This window comes from Molossus molossus, unplaced genomic scaffold (assembly GCF_014108415.1).
Source record: "Molossus molossus isolate mMolMol1 unplaced genomic scaffold, mMolMol1.p scaffold_m16_p_7, whole genome shotgun sequence".
Taxonomy (NCBI): Eukaryota; Metazoa; Chordata; class Mammalia; order Chiroptera; family Molossidae; genus Molossus; species Molossus molossus.
The window spans coordinates 111,360,724-111,383,967 of record NW_023425401.1 but is presented as its reverse complement, the minus strand read 5'-3'; the positions used below and the strand labels follow the sequence as shown (position 1 = coordinate 111,383,967).

The following is a 23,244-nucleotide window of genomic DNA, read 5'->3' as shown; positions in this document are numbered from 1 at the left end:
CCTTCCTCTCTCTAAAACAAAGAAGAAGAAAAAATTAAAAATAAAGAAATAAATACAAATTACACACAGCTGGAGTGACTTCACAGCAGCCGCAGTGTGGGATGGCCCTGCAGCCGGCACGTCCCAGAAGAAAATGCACAGGACCCTGTTCAGGAGCCTCTTCTGTGCACAGCTCGCTGGCCATGCGGCGGCCAGAGTGGCTGGCACTGTCCTGGGGTCTGAGCAGTAACAGGGGAGTTTGCAGCAGCCCCTCGGGCAGCTCCGTCCAGTGACTGTCACAGAACCAACTGCGCCGCCTGCTCGGCACCATGTCCGTCGTCCCGCCGTGTCTGGCCGTCTCGGACACAGACGTGCGCGTCTCCTGAGCTCCCGCAGGGCACAGCCCTGCCGGCTGCCTGCGGCCCGTCCTGCAGACTGACCCTCCTGCACAGCGCGCTCCTAGAGCTGCCTCACAAGCCTGCCATGCCCGGCCCCTCTGGCCCACGGACAGCGGATGTGGACTTTGCTGAGAGCCTCCTGCAACACTTTCCCCGAGAACTTGGCCCAGACCTCCTTCCAACCTGGTGACGGTCCCCGGCTGTCTGTCTGCGTCTGACCATCCCATGTCCTACACGCACGGCGACAGCTGCTTCCACGGCAACGCGCCATAGTCGGTGCCGCCAGCCCGTCCTGCTCAATCAGGGCGAGAGGCAGAGGAGGAGGTGTTCTCGCCGACCCGCCTCCCCTCCCTGGCTGCGCAGGGCCTGTCTGGCCGACTGAGCCCCTGCCTGAGGTTGGCCAGTGGCGTCCTGCAGCAGCTGCGGGAAGACAGCCCTGGGACGCACACAGGAATCAGGTGCGTCCGCAGGAGGCCACTTGCCACTCTGCCCTCCTGCTCCCACAGGCTCTCCCCCAGAGACCAGGCCTGTCTCTTCAGCCCCTCCCTGCCCGGGGACGAGGAGGTTCCTGGCGGCGTCTCCCGTCTTCTCAAAGCCGACTCCGGCTGCGCAACAGCTGCACGCTGCCTCCCGGGACGGCGGGGCAGCACGCAGGCGCCGACACACAGTGCCCCACACAGGCGGCCACACGACGCACCGGCTGTGACTGCGGTGAGGGTCACAGGGAGCCTGAGCGACCCCCCGGCCACGCTTGTGCGGAAAGCGCTGATTCTACACCATGGCATTTCATTCCGCACAGAGCACGTGTCTCCGCACAGTGAGCACGGCCCAGCTAACGGGAACAGAAGGAAGCGGAGCAGCAGCATGTGTGGGATGGGCCACAGCTGCGCCCGGACCCTGACGCTGACCCGGCTCGGTCCTCCTGAGGGACAGGAGGCGAGGGTCACTCCCTGGAGGAGGCCACTCCTGCAGCCCCGCCCTCTCATCTGGAGTTCTGACCTCCACACTGACTTCTCGTGTCGTTTCTACTTCCTGCTCAGAACAGTCTCCGAGACCTCGTCCTTCTTCCTTACTGAGTCCACAGTTCCAGTGGACTCTCCAGAGCCCGTGAGCAGTTCCGGAAGGGCGCCACTGGGAGTAGGGCAGCACCTGCTGCCACACGAGAAAGCCCCTCAGACTCCACAGCTAAAGCAGCAGAGTGAACACAGACTGCAATTTTCTATAATTAAAGGGGCCAAAGAACAGGGCCCTGCCCAGTGCAGACACCACCCCTGCTATTACACCACGTGGACGCCAGGTGGCACCACAGCCCACGACTCACAGGACGAGCTGGGTTGGCACAGCTGGAGACCCCCCAGCTCCATCCCTTCCAAGTCTATTCATATTTAAAACACAGTTATAATAAGACATTGTTATGAATATCTTTTAAAAATTTATACTCAGCAGTATCATTCTAACACTGCTGAAGAAGCCTGTTGTACCAAGAGTCTTTGCATTTGTGACTGCAGCACTGAACTATCTCCACTCCCCTCAAAACCATCTTCCAGGAGCAAGACTGGCAAGAAATGGGCACCCAGCTCAGCTCCCAGGGGGTGCGCAGGCCCTGGCAGAAGTGCTACATGCACTGCTCACGGGGACACATGGGGCCCACCTTGTACTTCATTTTAAGGGTAACGTGTATGACCTAGAAAGCGTCTTTGTTTTCCTCTCTCATTAAAACAGGCCATCAAGCCCTGGTCGGTTTGGCTCAGCGGTTAGAGCACTGGCCTGCGGTCCAGAGAGACCCGGGTTTGGTTCCTGCTAAGGGCTTGTACCTTGGTTGCAGTTTGTCCCCGACCCTGGTTGGTCGTGTGGGTGGCAGCCACTCGATGTGTCCCTTTTGCATCGATGTTTCCCTCTCTCTCTCTCCCTCTCTCTCCCTCCCACTCTATCTGAACAAAAAATGGAAAAATGTCCTCGGGTGAGGATAAAAAAAACAGGCCATCAAACAATCCAATACTGTTTTTGCTCAGCTTCAAGTGCCCTCATTCAAACTTTATTATTGATAACACAGTGAGCTCTCACCCTTCCTTTTCAGAACAGGAAACAACGACTGATGGGGGGAAAGGCCAGTCAAGAGACCTAGAGCTCCAGACGCAGACGCAGCTTCAGGACACACAAGACCAGGCCAGGCGGTGCAGCTGCAGCTTGTGACGGATCCGCTGAGCCTCAGGGGCACCTTGACTCAGATGGCACTAGCGTCAGGCCAGGTCTGGACAGCGGGCAGAGCCAGCACACACTCCCTGTCCACAGAGACCGCAGGGCAGGCTGCACTCCGGCCTCACGGGAGCCCTGGCTCGCTCTGACCTGATCCCCAGCACCGGAGGTCTGAGTCTCGGATCAGGATGAGCACATCTGTGCCCTGGAATCCTCGTGTCAGCCCTGTGCCTACAGATGAGCTCGACTGTGGTTCACGTTCTGGAAACCAGTCCCTCTGCCTGGACCTCTGGGGCCAGAGGAACCGCCTGCTCACACCTTGGGAAACGACTGCTAGAAACAGGCGAAGCTCTTGCCTCACTCGTCGTGACCACACAACTACCCTGACCCTGTCTCGGAGCCCGGAAGTGGGCGGTGGAAAGGCAGAGTCTAGAGGGGTCACTACTCCGCAGCTCTGGGGCTCTCAACAGTACACGGGGATTTGAGACACATTCCAAATTAGCGACTCATGTCACTCTAGTCTGAAAATGTGTCCGTTCCCCGTGAAGCGGCGCGAGCACAGGCATCACTCTGGAGCCTGCCGCCGTCAGCCCACAGGCGCTCCTCAGACACGCCGGCCAGGACGGGTGCTGTGCCGAGGGACACCTGGCAGGAGGCCAGACATGAGTGAGCCGCTCAGGGAAACCAGGGGAGCCGCCTGCTGGCGGGTTCGCCCACAGGGCCCCAGACGCGGCAGGGACGCTGCGGGAACCCGCCCCGGCCGAGGCCCCCACAGCCCGCCAGCGGAGCTCGGAGCACGCAGAGCCACCCAGCGCTAAGAGACCAGAACACAGTCACGTATCTCACGCCCGTCAGATCCAACCCACGCTCCACGGCTCTCAACATGGAGGCTGCTTCTGAGAACGAAGATCAAGAAGGCTACATACTTTAAAATTTTAAATTATTACAAAGAAACAAGTGTGTGACAGAAAAACATATATCCGAGTGTGCACGTGAAATCTAGGATAATCCGGACCTTGAAGCACCCTTGGCCGGTCACAGCCATCAGCCCATGAAGCTCACCGAGCACCTGAGCCCGCACCCGCGCTCCGAGGCAGAGGCTCCGACAGCAGGTGGGCACAGGACCCAGCCCTGCCTTCCTCCCCACATGCATCCCTTTAACACGCAGCGGCCAACGCTCCGCGTTCATCAGGAAGTGACCGGGTCCCGGGCTGGACAAGGGCACAATGGAGCCGGGCGGCCTACCTGAATGGGCCCCACCGACATGAGCAAGCTCTTCAGCTGGACATCGGTGGTGGACGACGACAGCCCCTCCACAGACACGGCGCAGGGCTGCGGCTTGCACTCCACCACCCGCAGGTTCTGCTTGTTGGGCGTCGGGCGCCCTCGGCCCATCGGCCCTGCTGCGCCCCGGCCTCTGCCGTGCATGAGGACCTGCCAACAAGAGGGACTGGTCACGTGGGAAGCTTTGGTGGCTTTATTTTTTTGCACAACTACTAAGATAAAAAGTGAGAAAATAACTCAGATTCCATTAAAATATGCCAGGATCCTCTATCGTTTTACCCGCTCGCAGAAAGGAAGTCAGTGTCTGAAAGGACACCACCCGCAGACGAGAGGAAGGCACAGGAAAGGCAGGAGCAGGGTCAGAGTGGTCCCAGTGCCCAGAGCCTGCTGGGAGCTGCACACTGAGGATGCGGGTCAGTCCTCACGGCCACAGGGCCTGGTCCCCCTCCACACCCCAGGCCGCTCCTCGGGGACGGTGCCCCCGTGCACTGCACAGCCCTGCGAGCCACACTCCACAGACCCTGTGCGCCCTGGTCACCTGAAAACCTGAAAGGCCATTTCTGCAACAAGGGTCCCTGCCTGCTGCCCTGTACATTCACCTGAAGAGCTTTAAAAACCAAGAATGGAGGGCACGCACCCTCACCCCAAAATTTCAACATCGCTGCTCTAAGGTGGAGTCCAGACCTCAGGATTTTTCAAAGCTTCCCAGGGTTCAAACTACTGTTCTAAGATCTTTTAAGAAAAGGACAAAGCTGATCTTTCTGGAATCTTCTAACTAGGGAGCCAAATAGAGCACCAGGGGCAAGAGCTTCCTGGAAAAAGCACATGTCCAGCACAGGGCGTGAGTGAAAAGTGGCCAGAGTGGGGCTGAGCAGCACCGGACATCCCACCCCGACTGGGCTCTGGAGTGTGGGTGGAAAGGAACAAAACCACCCCCATCATGGCGAGGGGCAGAGGGGGAGGCAGACAGCAATCCCAGGGGAACTTCAGGCACCAATGGGCAGCACAAAAAGGAACACGGACAAGACAAACCCTAACAGTCCCTGACACTCCGCAGAAGGTAACAGCTGCTCCTGTGAAGTGGGTTTTTGAAAAGTACAAAAGGACATTTCAAGTGCCAACGGCGAACCCCAGCAGGTGTGCCGCAGAATGTTTCAAACACAGCGCCTGGCTCCGTAGTCAGGGCACTGACCACTTTTCCTTAGCTGGTCCAATAAAAAAGTGACGGGAGCCAAGGCAACAGACATCCAGTGCAAATGAATCAACATTATGCCTAGTTTTTTGTCAGACTGACAAAGATTACTTTTTGGTACCACAGAATTTTAATAATTACTCTATGTGCCATGAGATGAAGAGGTTGAAAATCACTGATTCAGGCACAGAGCTGTGTGGGGTGGGAGTTTTCCTGAGGTCTTTCTCATTGTTTGTCCACAGACGACGCCGGACTGAAGAGAAGCTGGATTAGAACAATCTGAAGACAGCACCTGAAGACATGACCTCTTGGGTCTGTGCACCTGCCTCCTGCTGCGAAAATGGAATACTCCCATTTTCCCTATATCATGTTTATGGGATAATACGCACTGTTAATTAAATAACTTCATATGAATGAGCACTGCTACTCCGTGTCCCCTCAGGACAAGCAGGCAGGGGGAACGAGCCGCATACAGAGTGCTCTAGAACAAGCAGGAGGACAAGCGGACCGCAGAGCTCTAGACAGGCAGGGGGACGAGCGGACCGCAGAGCTCTAGACAGGCAGGGGGACGAGCGGACCGCAGAGCTCTAGACAGGCAGGGGGACGAGCGGACCGCAGAGCTCTAGAACAGGCAGGGGGACGAGCGGACCGCAGAGCTCTAGACAGGCAGGGGGACGAGCGGACCGCCGAGCTCTAGACAGGCAGGGGGACGAGCGGACCGCCGAGCTCTAGACAGGCAGGGGGACGAGCGGACCGCCGAGCTCTAGACAGGCAGGGGGACGAGCGGACCGCCGAGCTCTAGACAGGCAGGGGGACGAGCGGACCGCCGAGCTCTAGACAGGCAGGGGGACGAGCGGACCGCCGAGCTCTAGAGCAGGCAGGGGGACGAGCGGACTGCAGAGCTCTAGAGCAGGCAGGGGGACGAGCGGACCGCAGAGCTCTAGAACAGGCAGGGGGACGAGCGGACCGCAGAGTGCTCTAGAACAGGCTGGGGAAGAGCGGACTGCAGAGCTCTAGAACAGGCAGGGGGACGAGCAGACCGCAGAGTGCTCTAGAACAGGCAGGGGGACGAGCGGACCGCAGAGCTCTAGAACAGGCTGGGGAAGAGCGGACTGCAGAGCTCTAGAACAGGCAGGGGGACGAGCGGACCGCAGAGTGCTCTAGAACAGGCAGGGGGACGAGCGGACCGCAGAGCTCTAGAACAGGCAGGGGGACGAGTGGACTGCAGAGCTCTAGAACAGGCAGGGGGACAAGCGGACCGCAGAGCTCTAGAACAGGCAGGGGGACGAGCGGACCGCAGAGTGCTCTAGAACAGGCAGGGGGACGAGCGGACTGCAGAGCTCTAGAACAGGCAGGGGGACGAGCGGACCGCAGAGTGCTCTAGACAGGCAGGGGAACCAGCGGACCGCAGAGCTCTAGAACAGGCAGGTGGACGAGTGGACCGCAGAGCTCTAAAACAGGCAGGGGGACGAGCGGACCGCAGAGTGCTCTAGACAGGCAGGGGGACGAGCGGACCGCAGAGCTCTAGACAGGCAGGGGGACGAGCGGACCGCAGAGCTCTAGACAGGCAGGGGGACGAGCGGACTGCAGAGCTCTAGAACAGGCAGGGGGACGAGCGGACCGCAGAGCTCTAGAACAGGCTGGGGAAGAGCGGACTGCAGAGCTCTAGAACAGGCAGGGGGACGAGCGGACTGCAGAGCTCTAGAACAGGCAGGGGGACGAGCGGACCGCAGAGTGCTCTAGACAGGCAGGGGAACCAGCGGACCGCAGAGCTCTAGAACAGGCAGGCGGACGAGCGGACCGCAGAGCTCTAAAACAGGCAGGGGGACGAGCGGACCGCAGAGTGCTCTAGACAGGCAGGGGGACGAGCGGACCGCAGAGCTCTAGACAGGCAGGGGGACGAGCGGACCGCAGAGCTCTAGACAGGCAGGGGGACGAGCGGACTGCAGAGCTCTAGAACAGGCAGGGGGACGAGCGGACCGCAGAGCTCTAGAACAGGCAGGGGGACGAGCGGACCGCAGAGTGCTCTAGAACAGGCTGGGGTAGAGCGGACTGCAGAGCTCTAGAACAGGCAGGGGGACGAGCGGACTGCAGGGCTCTAGAACAGGCAGGGGGACGAGCGGACCGCAGGGCTCTAGAACAGGCAGGGGGACGAGCGGACCGCAGAGTGCTCTAGAACAGGCTGGGGTAGAGCGGACCGCAGAGTGCTCTAGAACAGGCTGGGGTAGAGCGGACTGCAGAGCTCTAGAACAGGCAGGGGGACGAGCGGACTGCAGGGCTCTAGAACAGGCAGGGGGACGAGCGGACCGCAGAGTGCTCTAGAACAGGCTGGGGTAGAGCGGACTGCAGAGCTCTAGAACAGGCAGGGGGACAAGCGGACTGCAGAGCTCTAGAACAGGCAGGGGAATGAGCCGACTGTAGAGCTCTAGCAGAAACAGAGCAGGCGCTGCTGCCTTGCAACACTCCTCAGACAAGCGCGTATGGCTTCTGCACCAGAGGGGCTGTGCTCTCCAGCACAGGGGATGCTCTAGAGGCTAAGGGGCGAGGCGCTGCATCACCAGGACAATTGGACAAGGTGGCCAGCCACACCTCTCGGGAAGGGAGGCCTTAAATCTGGCTCACGAAAGAATATCCATCCCCCCGATGGAGTCCTGGATGCCCACGCCTCTTGTCTAACAGACTACGCTTGGAGAAGGAAACATCTCTCAGTCCACAGGGTGAGGGAAGGAGGCAAACACCAGGGTCAGGGCCACTCTTTGGGTACGTCACCCCTAGGCCTCAGTTCCCCCCCGTCAGCTACAGCAACGAGGAGGAAGTGGACGAGCCAACTCCTTGGCTCTCAGCCTGCAGAGCCTGGAGACCAGTGGGCTGGGGGAAAGCGTACCAGGCTGGACCGTCTCCAGGGCACCCACCTGAGTGATGGGTGTCATCTCAGAGCGGGGCCCTTAGAAAGTCACGGCAGGAAGCACGCTTTTGTGAGCACAGCGCGGTCAGAGGCAGAACCAAGAAAACTAAAGCTCCTTTATCCCCTTATTTGAACACTCCAGTGTGCCAGACACTTCTTCCCATCCTTCCCCCAGGGCACTAACGAGGGCACAGGCATACCTTCTTGGCTGGGTGGATCCCTTGGATACTCTTGATGCCTGGAGGGCCTGCCGAGTACACATGAGCCCCAAGGGGCAGGTGCTGGGGCTGCTGAAGGGCCCCCTTGGTCAGCGTCACCTTACGGGCAGGCTGCTGTCTCACTTCCGGGGGCTGGGGGGGCCGCTGGGACTGGCCATCTGGGTGGAAGAAGCCATCGCTCTCTCCTCCCTGCTGAAAGGAACGAGGCAGCGCTGGTCAGTATCTGCACAGCCGGACGCACCCGCCCCGCCCCGCAGACACCAGGACACCAAACTGTCGTTTCACTACAGCCGCTGGGAGATTTCTCACTTGACAACATTTGGGTTTTACTAACATTTTTAAAATTAAAAAACACTAAGATCTTGGATTATCCACTAAAGAGGTCTGTAATTAGAGGAAATGCTGTTTAGTTCAGTGAAACGTTGCTTAACTTGAAAAATACGTCAGCCCTGATTCAAGAAGAGACCATTAAAATCTGAGAAGATAATGAACTCATTAAAAACCTCCCTTAGAAAGAAAAATCCAGGCACAGATGGATTCAGCGACAAAGTCTATCAACTATTTAAGGAAGATGACCAATCTTACACAATCTCTTTCAGAAAACGGAGAAGGGAGAACATGCCCACTCATTCCTTGAGGCTATTACCCTGATTCAAAAAACAAATACATCAAACAAAAAGAAAGCCAAAAGCAAACATACCTTGTGACACACATGGAAATAATCTTTACCAAATATTAGCAAACTAATTCAGTGACACAAAAAGGGCGGCACACCATCACCAACTGAGACTTGTCTCAGGAATGCAAGGCCGGCTTGATGCTGGAAACAACCACCGAGCAGACCACACTCCCGAAAGGCAGGGCCACAGGGCCTCCCGCACCGCGGCAGGAAGAGCTTCCGCCGGCAAAGACCAAGCACCCACATGGCACCCAGCGGTGACAGGCCCGTCCCACACCCCGTGCCTCTGCCTCTACGGCATGCCTGCCAGCGCCCTGCATGTCCTCTTGCTGGCAGCCACCCCCCGACGGAGGAATGCCCCCGTGAGACTGGGAGCCCCAGGGAAGGCAGGCCATTTACAGGATCATGGTCTCCATAACCAGTCAGACTGCTGGCTTGTGCATCTTGGATTTCTCCACAAGGTCTTTTATCCAAGATGTGGGCAGGTACCCTACTCAGGCAGGGACAGCCTGTTCAACGTGCACAGGTTTTCAGTTTTTACCTTTAAAAGCTATGTGAACTCTCTCTAGCTTTTTATCTGCTTGCAATTTTCTACACTAGAAAGCTGAAAATGTTAAGGATACGCACACCCACCTTTCTGAAGAGCCAGCAGTCTGTCCCACGTCAGCCCATCTAACCTACTGACTCCGTGAGCACGCGTGCTCGTCTCCCAGTCCTCGGAGTGTCTCCCTTTCACCTGGCTGACACCACGCCAGCTGCCAGTCCCTCGAGGCTGTGCTTGGTGCAGGTGATGCTGGCCGGCCCAGGGAGTTCTGCGCAAGCTCAGCCGCACAGCAGTCTGCTGAGCGCTCTCCAACTCCTACCTCTTCACTCGTGGAGAAAGGAGCTGGCTGTGTGTCATAAGCTGTCTGGGAATCTTCTGTTTTATGGACTTGAGGATCTAAATACGCACCCTGGCCAGCTTGCTCAGTGGTTAGAGCGCTGACCCTCGAACTGAAGGGTTGTGGGTTCAAATTCCAGTCAGAGATACATACTTGGGTTACGGTTCGATCCCCAGCCCCAGTCCCAGTCAGGGTCGCACAGGAGGCAACCAATCAATGTGCCCCTCTAACATCAATGTTTCTCCCCCCCCCTTATCTCCCTCCCTCCCTCCCTTCGACTCTGTAACAACAACAACAAAAAATCAATGCAAAAATATCCTTGGGTAAGGATTAACTAAAAAATTTAAAATAAATAAATAAATAAAACAAGCGCTCCCTGGAAGCTCACCTACTAGGTAAAAGTTCAAGGCCACCTAGAGCACATGCTGTCTTATAAACGTCTACAGAAACCAGTGGTTTAGCTGGTTCAGTAAGTCTGCTTCGTTCACCAAGCCCAAAATCGTTGTGCTCTAGACAGCACTGAGGCATTTACTGACTGAATCAATAAGTAGGTCATACTTTAAAAAATTGAGTAGTTCTGCATGTGTTATAAACAAAGAGCACAGTATCAAGATACTAGATTATATGCATTGTGCAGTAACACGCACACACTGCTGAATGTCAGGACAACAGGAAAAGGCCAGCCAGCCTGCAGGTCAGCAATGCAATGACGTCCAGGTTGCAAAGACGGGGCGTTGGCCAGCCAGCACGTGAGGCCCACAGGAAGGGTGCCCATATGCACAGCAAACAAGACGGCATTTCCTACTTCCTTCGGCCAGCCAAACCTGACATCAAGATGATTTAGATAACACATCTGAACCTAAAAAGAAGAGCCTGCACCTAACAGTAGAGTGTTACGATTGGCCTATTTGGGTGATAAATACACAAAGCTGTAGATGGGATCTGATGGTTTTTAAACTGGGAATTGAGAACATAAACACTGAGTCAATAAATAAAAATTCTCTTGATTATTCTGAATAACTGTGATCATGGAGGTCTGAGCATATTAATGTCAGATAAAAATCCTAAAAAACAGTTTCAAACTTTTATTTTCCTTTCAAGAAAAGTTTACTTTTTACTCGGCTTGACCCTCATTTAAAGTTCAGAAACAAGGCCTTCACAAAAAGCCTCTCTACCTGGGGCTTCCAAAGTGGTATACCCTCTAGAGCCATAGATGATACAATAACTGTGTAACAGATTTCCAAGGCACTGCTAGGGTCTCAATCTCACAGAATTTTTAAATCATTCAACATATCCCACCCCTGGGAAGAGTGGAGGAGTCTGCAGTACGACCAGAAGTGGGCCAGGGTCCGCACCGACAGTCTCACTCAACCCTCCCCCACAGTAAAGATTCTCCAACTCACTGGACATGTGAACACCCCAGGCCAAGGATCACACAGGAAGCACTCGCCCCTACTGCCCCCTGGTGGGGAGGCGCTTCCAGCACAGTTGTGGAAACAGAAGGACTAACCATCATTCAACTGAATTAAATGAGTACTTACAATGATGCTGAGCTTTTGCACTTTTCTGAAAACCATGATGAGCACTCAAGGTTTAACTATAAGTAACAAGTAATTTCATTTTGTAAGAAAAACAAGGTGTTTTTCCCCCCAAATGAGAGAACAATTCTTCATTTTCAAATTAGCACAGTGAAAAGCTAATTCTTAGGGAAATTTTTAAATTCCAGTTATTTCAGTTAACACTAGAAACAAGTTCGACCATTCTCCCTTAGGTGTGGCCAGCAGTGTACTTTCACCCCACACTCACGCAGCCCCGAGGGTGTGGATTCCCATACTGTCCATTCAAACGAGGGCTTCAGAGCCCTTATCTGAACATACAGAAACAAGTGGTCATCTGTGGATGGCAGATTACGTTCTAGTCCAAAAGGGTGAGTTCACTCTAAAAGTGAATTCCTCTGGGGGTGGACAGGTCACTTTTAAATTCCTTCCGCTGCAGTGTGTTTAGACATGACTTTAAATATCTCTCACTTCCTCCAAAACAGATGAGGAAAAAAGAAGTTTGGTTTATCTTACACCAAACCGGAAATCTTTCGTTGTTTTTTCCACAAATGATTATCTTTTAATGCACTATAAAATGTGTTTTTAGAGTAGTTTTTTTAAAATATAAAGGCACTAACTGAATTAAGAAAGCTTAGGGAATACTTGTTTAATCAGCTCAATCATCACAAAAACACAGTTTGTAGCTGCCGCCAAGAGCAGGACAGATTCATTCGTGACAAATGGCCAGCTGCACAGACAGAAAGGCTTGTTGATACTGTCGGGCACCCTGCAATTTGACAGATCGAATCTCACTTTCATTCTTAAAGCGGCGAAGAAGTGGTATCGCTGACCTGCATTCACTAGTGAGCAGACTGATTAATCCCTCTCTGTAGAAATCTCACCTCTTGATTACACCTATCAGGCGCTAAGCAGCATTATTCTGGGGTGACAACACTTTGACAAATTCCCCAGCCATTTTTCTCAGCCTTTGTGGCCCTGCTAGCTTGTATTAACCCTGATGAAAAATTAATTTTCCTTATCTTCTTCTAAACCCCAAAGTCCAAATCCGCCAAACTGGCAACTCTTTCTGTAAAGGTATTATGAAAACCTCTAAAAGATTAATTGCATGTCTTCAGGTGACATTAAATTAATTCCCGTACTCATGACAGACACTTGATACTCCTTACTGAGAGGACAGATAACATTGTCAGGACACACAGAAGGACAGTGGCTGGGGTCCCAGGGCAGCCTCCTGCGCACCCTCCCTCCGATAAGGCTACTCGCTGTCACGGCAACGCGCCGTCTCGCAGCCCAGACCGCCCTCCCAGGCCCCTATTGACGGAACAGTGCTGGGCCTCGGCCTGCACTCTGCACCAACTCCCCGAACACAAACACACTTAGGGCCACTGTGTCTGCAAAGGAGAAAAGGTAAGAAAAATGAGCTAACATTTTCATCCAGGTCCCTCAGTCCAAACCCTACCTCGAGCGGCACTCGCCTATCCAGAAACCAGCGGACACAGGGCAAGCGTGAGAAGATTCAACAACGTCCATCTGAAATGCCTCCCATGGAGTCTGGAATGGGCCCACAGGGGCCAAGCTGGGACAAGTGCAGACTGGAGACAGGCAGACAGCGCATCTGCTGGGCGTCCTGGAGGAGGAAGCCCCGGGACACACACTGGGTGACAGGAGGTGACGGGCCCCGGACTCCAGGGCTGGCTCTCGGCAGCCCCTCCCTGACACGAGTTAGGTCGGGGAATGTCAAGGAGGCAGAGCCAACCGGCCTCTGGAGGGAAGAGCAAGGCCACATCTGCAAGGAGACAGCACGCGGCCCTCCGGCCAGGAGCCAGGCCCCCTCGGCCCCTCCAGCAAGAGCCCCAGGCAGGGGTGAGGCCCAGGCTCTGTGAGGCAGAAGGGTCCAGCCTGCCCTGGCTGAGAGCAGCGGGCAGCCCAGGGGGGAGCTGGGCTCTCCCATCCCGGGGCCTCCCACCCACCCGGGCCCGGGCACACACAGCAGTGTCTTCCTCACTCCGCTCCCTCGCCCGCTGGTCTCCCAGCACGGCCTGCCCTCTCCCACCCCGTCCTACTGCCTCCCGGCCCCAAGCAAGCCCGGTGCCGCCGCGAGCACAGGGCTGCTGCAAAGCCGAGGCCCAGAGACCACAAGAGGAACCTCACTCCGTACCAGAGGGCCAGGGTGTGTCCAAAGAATGCCAGGGACACACTCAAGGACAGCCCAGCTCACAGGCCAACCGAGGACCATCCCAACATCCAAATCGATAATGGCAGCAACTTGCTGGGTGAAAAGAATTCGAAGCCCAGGCTGTTGCGATGAAGAACATGTAAATGAGCCGGCGCACAGAGGAAGCGACCCCAGCAGGAGTGCGAGAGCTGACCAGCAGGACGGCAGGGCTGGCCAGAGGTCAGTGCTGCCGCCAGGCTGCGAAGCACAGGGACCCTCACCCTCTGTCCGAGGGCTCTCCCGGGAGTCCGTCCTGTCAGAGACGCTGGGCCAGCACCATCTGACTCAGTGATCAGAGTGCCCACGCCGGACAATCCACCGTCAGGGCCTCCTGGCGAGGCAGGAGGAGGACACGATGTCCTTCGTGCGTTCCTGCCAACAATGCTAGCCTGACAGCCATCGCGAGGAAATGAGAGACAGGGCTAGTTAAAGGACGTTGGGCAAAATATTTAGCAAAGTCTCCTCTCCAAAAACGTCTGAAGAATTGTTCCAGGTCAGTGGTGGCTCTAACTGGAATACCTGACCCTGGACTGGGTCCCAGACTGGGGAAAACACGGCTATAAAGGACACTACTGGGACAATCAACAGGATCCAAATACGTGCTGTGTGGGTCAGAAAGTAGTGTTGTATTAATGGTAAATTTTGTTTTCTTTGTTAGCGAACAACTGGTTTTGTAGGAGAATATATCTTTGTTCTGAGGTAATACATGGCGTCTCCAACCTCCTCTCAGATGGTCTGGAAAACACGTGTGTGTGTGTGTGTGTGTGTGTGTGTGTAAGGACAAAAGCGAGACCATGAAAAAGCAAACAGCAAAGCAAACCACTGGTGAGTTTGATAAGATGTGCAAGATGCCTTGCATTCATTTTGCAACTTCTCTTAAATTAAAATTACATCAAAATAAAATGATTTCCACCCCCAAAAAATGACCGGGTACGTGCACATCACCTCTTCAGAGAAACCCGAGAGCGACTTTCGAGCGGCAGGAAGGAGACGCCTGCGAGTGCGGCCCACCCCTGCGGCAGCTGCCGCCCTTCTGCGTGGGCTTCTGCCGGGCCTCACACAGGCCGGAGGGGCTGCCCGGACCCCGCGTGGCCGCCTCGGGGTCTCCGTGCTGCCCGCTTCTCAGTGTGGCCAGCAGCACAAAGAATGTTTGCTTAATGTGCTGCCAAATTCTTAAAATTTCCATCACCACGATTAGAATAAAGCAGTGAATTCAGAATTGCTTTCAGTTTCTGCAAGAACCCTGTAACTGCCCCTCCAAACCATGTTCTCTTTCTTCAACTACAAGAAAAGGGTGACAGTCTTTACTGAGCTACTACCATGTGCTGCGACATTTAACCCTCCAAACCACCTGGGAGGAAGCTGGCCCCTTCCAGAGGAGAGCGCAGGCGCACCGCCAGGTAACGGTGGTCACACGACAGACACGCAGGAACCTCGATGCAGACCAGACTGGTCAGCCCTCCCCAGAAGGGAGGACCTGGAGCTCCAGCGCCGGGAGCAGCGGGTGCAGCGGCACTTGGGCACGAGCGAGCACTTTGTGATCACACTGCTCTGTCAGTACTTGAACAGTGTTTCTGGATTACATACTGGTTATGGACAAAATCATGATTTACCAAGGTTGCTTTCTTGGTTTCTGAAAATCAAACACTTAGAAGTAGCTTTTTGAGAAATGAGCCAATGGAGAATATTTCATGTTTTAAGAAATAAATAGAACCATTCTAAACAATTCTTCAGGCAGAGTGCTCGACACACAGCACTCAGGCAGGACGCACGCTCTGCAGGCAGCGCGAGTCTGTCTGCTCCTTGTGCGCTCACCTCACAAACCCAGCAAGAGAACATGGGGGCAAACTGAAATCCACAGATAGAGACTGATTCGCTTCACAACAAAAGGTCTCTTCAGATTTCAAAGTCTCCTCATGTTCTCACCCCAAAGTGTCAGACATAAAATGTGACCTCATTTGACTCGCACAGAATTGTCCTGAGACACATTTGCAGCACAGCCAGTCACAGCCACACCGCTACACTCAGCCAGGACACACCGTCCATCGCGTCAGGAGGCTGGTGGCCAGGCGGCTGCGGAGTGTCACCTGGCCACCCACGCGGGCTCTAGAACGGGCCGCTCTGCAGTCCTGTGCAGCCAAGACCCTTGTCACACCTCTGAATCCCCACACGCCCCCCAGTCAGTCACTGCCCACCGGGGTTGCCAGCACAATGAGACCAGTCTCCAACCTTTTCCAGAGCCCACTAAGCATGTCCTGATCCACTCTGGCAGCTATGTACTCTCATCGAAGACAGAATATTATCCTTAATCAAGAAATAAGCGACTTCCAGTCAAGATGGCGGGTAGGTAAAAGCGGTATCGCGTCCTCCCACAACCACATCAACAACCATCATTCAAAACCGCCTGAAAGCGCCCTGGCCGGTTTGGCTCAGCGGTTAGAGCGTCGGCCTGCGGTCCGGAGAGACCCGGGTTCGGTTCCCGCTAAGGGCATGTGCCTCGGTTGCAGTTTGTCCCCGGCCCTGGTTGGTCGTGCGGGTGGCAGCCACTCGATGTGTCCCTTTCACGTCGATGTTTCTCTCTCTCTCTCTCTCCCTCCTGCTCTATCTGAACAAAGAATGAAAAAGTGTCCTCGGGTGAGGATAAAAAAATAAATAAAAAAAACCCACCTGAAATCCAGCTGAATGGAAGTCCTACAACTATGGAATTAAAGCAGCAGCCACATCGAGACTGGTAGGAGGGTGGAGGGGACGGGCTGGTCCCACACCCACGTGTGGCGGATAAAAATCAGGAGGCTTCCGCGGATGGGAAGGTCCTTCCTGAGGACTGAGGGGTCCTCGTCCCACACCAGGTGCCCCGCTCAGGGTTCCAGTGCCAGGAAGACAATCCCCATAACTTCTGGCTGGAAAAACCAGCGGGAACTGAGGCTCAGGGAGGCTGACCTGGCTGGAGCCCCAGGCAGCTCCCTAAAGGGCCCGCACACAGACTTATCGGACTCTCTCCTCTAAGGTTGGAGGGGAGGCAACTCGAGTGGCGCCAGAGACACACAGGGAAGAACCGAGCTGTTTGGCACTGGAGCGAGGGCTGGAGAGGGCCTTTCTCCGGGACAAAACGTGCTGTCAGAGGCCTTTGTTCCTTTGGTGAGCCCTTCCCGGGGGTGGCAGACAGCCCCCATATCTGGGACTCCAGCAACCTGGCTCACACTGGTTGCCCCGCCCTGGTGACTCCCTGAGGCCCCGCCCCACCCCACCAAACTTTCAGGCCCACCCAACTTTCAGGCCCACCCAAGCTGCTGCCACTTGCTTCACCATAGGATTGGCCTGTCTTGGATCCTGCTTCAGGTTTTTCCTAAATTCTTTCAAACAAGCAGCATCTGGTCTCAGCGAGCCCCATACCTCTCGTTAAGTAATACATAGAAACAAACACAGGGAAGTAGCCAAAATGAGGAGACAAAGAAACAGGTCCCAAATGAAAGAACAGGAAAAAACCCCAAGAAAAGGACTAAGCGAAATGGAGATAAGCAACCTAATAGATGCCGAGTTCAAAATACTGCTTATAAGGATGCTCAATGAACTTAGTGAGAACCTCAGTGAACTTAGTGAGGGCCTCAAGAGCATAAAAAAGGACCAGTTAGAAATCATGGATGCACAGTTAGAATTGAAGGAGGCATTAACTGAAATAAAGAATAATTTACACAGCTTCAATAGAGAACGTAAATCCAAGGAGCAAACCATCAATTTGGAATATAAGGAAGCAAAAAATTCCCAATCCGAACAGCAAAAAGAAAAAAGAATCCAAAAAAAATGAGGATAGTGTAAGGAGCCTCTGGGACAGCTTCAAGCGTGCCAACATTCGCATCTTGGGGGTGCCGGAAGGAGAAGAGCAAGAACAAGAAATCGAAAACCCGTTTGAAACAATAATGGCAGAAAACTTTCCTAACTTGGTGAAGGAAACAGACATACAAGTCCAGGAAGCACAGAGAGTCCCAAACAAGATGACCCCCAAGAGGCACACACCAAGACACATCATCATCAAAATGCAAAAGGTTCAAGACAAAGAGAGAATCTTAAAAGCAGCAAGAGAAAGGCAGCTAGTTACCTACAAGGGAGTTCCCATTAGGCTGTCAGCTGATTTCTCAAAAGAAACTTTGCAGGCCAGAAGGGAGTGGCAAGAAATATTCAGAGTGATGGAAAGCAAGAACCTACAACCAAGATTACTCTATCCTGCAAAGCTGTCATTTAGAATCGATGGCCGTATAAAGAGTTTCCCAGACAAGAAAAAGTTAAAGGAGTTCATCACCACCAAACCGTTATTATATGAAATGATGAAGGGTCTTTTTGAAGAAAAAGATAAAATGTATGAACAAACAAAATGGCAATGAATACATATCTATCAACAGAGGAATCTACAAACAAAATGAACAGGTAGAACAGAAACATTCTCATAGATACAGAGAACATTTTGTTGGTTGCCAGATGGGAGGGGGTTGAGGGAATGGGTGAAAAAGGTGAAGAGATTAAGAAGTACAAATTCATTGCTGACTGACAAACCTCAAAGGGAAAGGGGTTGGGGGGTGGGAAGAAATAAACCAAAGAACTTATATGCATAACCAATGAACACAGACAATAGTGTGGGAAAAGGTGGGAGGGGGGCGGGAGTGGGGAGGAGGGAGTCAATGGGGGAAAAATGTGGAACATCTGTAATACATTTTACATTCAACAATAAAGAGTGAAAAAAAAAAAAAGGAAATAAGCAACACCATGGGGAAAAACAGCAGCGAAAGTATTATAGCTCTGGCCGGTTTGGCTCAGCTGTTAGAGCGTCGGCCCATGGACCAGAGTCGCATGTTCAATTCAGGCTAAGGGCATGTACACCTTGGTTTTGGTTTGTCCCTGGCCCTGGTCAGGGTCATGTGGAAGGCAACCAATCGATGTGTCTCTCTCACACCGTTTCTCTCTCTCTCCCTCTCTCTTCCTCCCTCCCTCCCCCTCTAGCTGAAAATAAATGGAAAAAATATCCTTGGGTGAGGACTAAAAAAAATAAAAAATAAATTGAGTATTATAAACAGCTGCAGAGAGCACAGGATTCGAAAGCCTGGCTCTACCCATCAGCGGCTGTGTGGCCCTGCACTGCTGACACAACCGCCGAGCCCCTGCTCCGGTCCGGGACAGCAGGCCCGCACACAGACCCCGGGAGCCCCTGCTCCTGTCCGGGACAGCAGGCCGCACACAGACGCCAGGAGCACACAGCAGCGCTGCGGCGCGCGGCGGTGCACAGAGCAGGTCGCGGCCGGGCCGTGGGCACTGAAAGGAGGAAGACACGTAGGGAGCAGCTCGTGTCGCAGAAGCTGCCCCGACCCCTCAGCAACCTCACTCAGCCTGGAGACGGAGGTTCAGGAAGATGAAATGCCCGTCAGGGTCCTCAGGACAATTAGCACCAACCGCCCAAACACAAGTCTTCCTAACGTCCAAAGCCTGTTTCTCACTCATATCCCAGTGTCGGGCACAAACGCACCCCCGGCCTGGTGAGGGAGAGCCTGCAGCTGGCTGCTGCGCGGACAGTTCCCGCACGGCCAGCAGCACACAGGGCTCAGGAGGGCCTGCGGAGGAGAGGAGGTGACTGCGAGCTGCCGGCCAGACCAGCGTGGCGGCCGGGGCTGTGAGAACGGCAGCAAGAGAGGGTCTCCCGCGCTCCGTGAGTGCCCCGTGCCCGCAGCGCACCCCGGGACCCAGAGGAAGGGCGATGGGGACGGTCGGACCTCACCTCAAAGATGATCGACGCAAGGACAGATTGAAAATCTGCCTTAAGTCTCTGGCCCTTTCACTTTTCAAAAAACCCAATTTAATAAAATCCAAAGATGAATGATTCGATTGTAAGTGGGGCGACGTGGACCGACAGGAGAGAAGGCCACACTGGTGCCGCAGCCACTCGATGTGTCCCTTTCACGTCGATGTTTCTCTCTCTCTCTCTCTCCCACTCTACCTGAACAAAAAATGGAAAAATGTCCTCCGGTGAAGATTAAAAAAAAAAAAAAAAGTGCGAGACACGGCGCCCTGGAATCACCGGCCTTCCTGGCCACGCCGACTGTCCACTGCGGAGGGATGCGGCAACCACAGCGACGCCAGTCCAGGTCCGAAGGGGTGGAGGAGGTGAAGCTGTCCCCAGAGCAACCTCTCCAGGGAACCTTGTCAGTAAGATACAATGAACTTCTGCACAACAGCGAGGAACTCAGAGCGAAAATGCCAAGAACACAGAATGAGAAGAAAGTAATTACACACTGAGCACTAACGACCCATCGTCAGCCATGTCAGTAGCTGTGAACCTGAAGTGTGCCAGTGACCTCCACAAGCCCAGAGTGCAAGTTGACCCTCCCGAGCGCGAAGCCCCGGCCGAGCCTCACAGGTCCAGCTTGGACTTGGGCTCCTGCACAGCCCAGGACACCAGGGCCAGCAGGGAGAGAAATAACAGCAGAAAAATGTGCACACACAACACTTAACAGAACCGTTTCTTCTCGTATCACCTCAAGTACACACAACTGTGAATGTCTTCTCTTAAAAATAGTACACACACACACACACACACACACACCCCTGGGCCATTAGACTAGACTATCTATTCTAGTTCAAAGACACATAAACAAGGCATTTATCCTGATAGTTGAAAGCAGCCAACATGCTACTGGAGGGTTGATGGGATAACCCTAATGGGACTTCAGACATGCTGGTCAGCTAACTGACTACTGGAAAACTGAAAAGAGCTAGAAAGCTACTCTGACCTGTGGCAGATGGCTATTTTCATGTAAAATTCCTCTGTTGTCCTTCTACTGACCAACACTCTGAATCCCAACCAATGCAGGTGAGAAAAACAGATTCAGGTACAACGAAATCACCAGTCCTACTGCATCTGGAATTTCCAGTTCGTATTCTTCTCTCACAAGCGGCCTTGCAGCACATGGAAAGCACACGGTCCGCCTGCAAACCCAGGAATAAAGGAGTGAGCACCGCACTAAGCCAGCGGCTCCAGGGACTTGCTCGCAGTGAGCAGAGAGCAGAGAGGGAGGCACACACGCCCTCGGGCCCTCCACGCACCGTCCTCCTGGAGGGCCCGAGGGTCACAGGCTGCGGCCTGTGCGTCGTCACCACCAGCCTCTCCTTCGTCCTCAGTCTGCGCCCAGCTACACGCGCCGGGAGCGCCAGGCAGAGGTCGGCGCGGCCCGTGTGCTGCAGGAGGCCACCAGCAGAGTGAGGACGGGCCCCTTCTGTAAGGAAGCACATGTCCTACAGGTGGCTTCTTGGCAGGACAGGCTTCTGCCACGGGCCTCTGTGTGCTGCTGCCCAAGCACTGTGCTGCTGCCCAAGCACTGACCTGGCCCAACTGCGCAGGGAACAAGCAAGGACTGCCTTCCAGAAAGTGGCCACTGTCACCAGGAGACACGTGAGTGTGAGATGTGCTGGCCTCCGACAGAGCACAGGAAGGCCACAAGGTCTCACGACAGAACTCGGCTCCTCCTGGTTCCCCAGTGCTCAGAGTCTAAAGCTACACACAACAAATCACTTGCTTTGTGGTAAAGGAAACGTTATGTTTAAAACAAACTTGATTATTCTACCACCAATCATCTGCAAAAAAAAGCCAACACTGCAAAGGTAAGCGAGGTCGTCACGCGGGCGTCCCGAGAGCCAGAGACGAGCACTGCGGTCAGCACGACAACAACGCAGCCCCCACGCCCCGGCAGGAGGGCGGGTCCCCGCGCCGTCCAGAGCCACGGCCTCCCTCTGCTCACACTTGCTCTGGGAATGAGGACATTTTCACTGAAGGACACAGACATTCGAAAGGCACAGTGACCTTGTCAACTTACCCCGCCTGACAACTTAATCACCCTCACTTTGGAGCCGACGTGCGGTCCATCTCCGCCGCCACTGTTTGCCCGGTGCATGACAGTCCTTTTGGCGCCCGGCTTGACGTCGGGGGGCCGGCCCTGGAAGGCCGTCACTCGGGCGGTCTGTGCTGGGGGCTGTGCATCGCCGTCCACAGGCTGTGCCTGCAGGACTTTGTGTCTCAGGTGCTTCAGTGGTTTCGCAGGTTGTCCCGGGTACGGCATGCTAGCACCAGACGGCACAAAGTTTGACGTTTTGGGCTGAAGACTTGAAAGTGTGACATCTTGGTTTTTCACAAGAAGTCTGTTTTTCACATTCGGTCGGACCTGGGCACCAGGGAAGGGGAGCAAGGGGTTTCCGTTGGCGGGCGATGGCGGCGCCGGCTGCTCCTCCCGCTCCACAGGGGCCGAGGGGGCGCAGAGTTGCTGCTGCTGCGCCAGCCTCTCCAGCAGCTCCTTCTTCCGGGCGCCTGCCTGCTGCTGCCGGCGCAGCTCCTTCTGCTTCAGGATCTCCTCCCGCAGGCGCTTCTGCTCCTCGATCTTCAGGCGGTACAGCCGGGTCTCCTCGTCCTCCTCGGGGACCTGGGGCAGACACAGCGGTCACTGCGGCGCAGGCAGCGCCCGCGCACGGCCTCGGTCAGAGCGTGCAGGATCCCAGCCCTTTCCGCTCAGAATCCGAGAGATACTTTACGTGTAACTCCTTCCTCCGGGGAGGGAAAATCACACAGCTAAAGCTCATTTGGAAAATCTTATCAGAATATTAAAAATAAAAGAATGTACATTTCCCTTCATTTACAAGTTTGAAACCAATTAAACATTCACGATATCAAAATAAGTTCCAACGGAAAAGGCCACAGAGGGGCAACGCTGGCCCACAGGCTTTATCTGGCTCTCCTCTGACGAGCCAACAAAAGGTGGCGTGGACGACCTGAAAGGGTCTGATTAGAACTATTGATTTTTCGTACAGAATTTCAGCCTGATCTCAAACTCATTTGTCACAGAATAATTGGTTGTAATGAACAGCACGAGTCAATCTCTCTGACCTTGAACTCATGCACTCTCCTCAGAATCAAAATGCTGCCCCTGGCAGTGCTGGAATATCAATGGCACAGAAGGAAAGCCTTCACGTGCCAGCTCCGAGCCATTCGAAAGTCTACAAAAAATCTCGAAAGAGTTTTGTAACTTTCATCAAAACCATGCAGACGAAAGTTTTTTAGAAGTTAGGCATCTGTGTCCTGGCCGGGTCGGCTCAGTGGTTAGAGCATCGGCCTGCAGATCAAAGAGTCCTGGGTTCAATTTCGACCAAAGGCACGTACCTCAGTTGGGGTTCGTCTCTGGCACCAGTTGGGGTCATGCAGGAGGCAACCAATTGATGGGTCTCTCTCACATTGATGTTTCTCTCCCTCTCTCTCTCTCTCTCTTTCTCTCTCCCTTACTCCCATTCTACCTGAACATAAATGGAAAAATGTTCTCAGGTGAGGATTAAAAAAAAAAAAAAAAAAGTTAGGCATCTGTTAAAAATTGCAGTAATCTGCCCAGCCAGTGTGGCTCAGGGGTTGAGCGTCAACCATGCATCAACAGGTCGCTGGTTCAATTCCCGGTCAGGACACATGCCCAGGTTGTGGGCGTGATCCCCAGTGGGGGGCATGCAGGAAGCAGCCAACCCATGTTTCTATTTCTATCTCTCTCTCCCTCTCCCTTCTAAATCTCTCTCTAAAATCAATGAAGAAAAAAAATTTTTTAATTGCAATAATTTCCTTTAAGAGCATCATGGATATACACTCGATCCACAAATCTTTCACCAAAAGAATGTAATCGAATTTAATCTATCCAGAGATCAGCTATTAACAAATAAACCTAAAGAATT

At 54.1% G+C, this 23,244-nt stretch overlaps 1 protein-coding gene across 1 annotated transcript in view; it reads right to left on the bottom strand.

Moving 5' to 3' along the window:
- RBM33 (RNA binding motif protein 33) overlaps positions 1 to 23,244 on the bottom strand; it is an 88,513-nt gene that overhangs the window by 2,641 nt on the left and 62,628 nt on the right. Inside the window, exons 14-16 of the mRNA XM_036247460.1 lie at positions 21,360 to 21,959; positions 8,155 to 8,364; positions 3,819 to 4,007 (exon numbers count right to left, since the gene is read on the bottom strand). Coding sequence (XP_036103353.1) covers positions 3,819 to 4,007; positions 8,155 to 8,364; positions 21,360 to 21,959 — 999 coding nt within the window. The remainder of the gene's footprint in view (positions 1 to 3,818; positions 4,008 to 8,154; positions 8,365 to 21,359; positions 21,960 to 23,244) is intronic.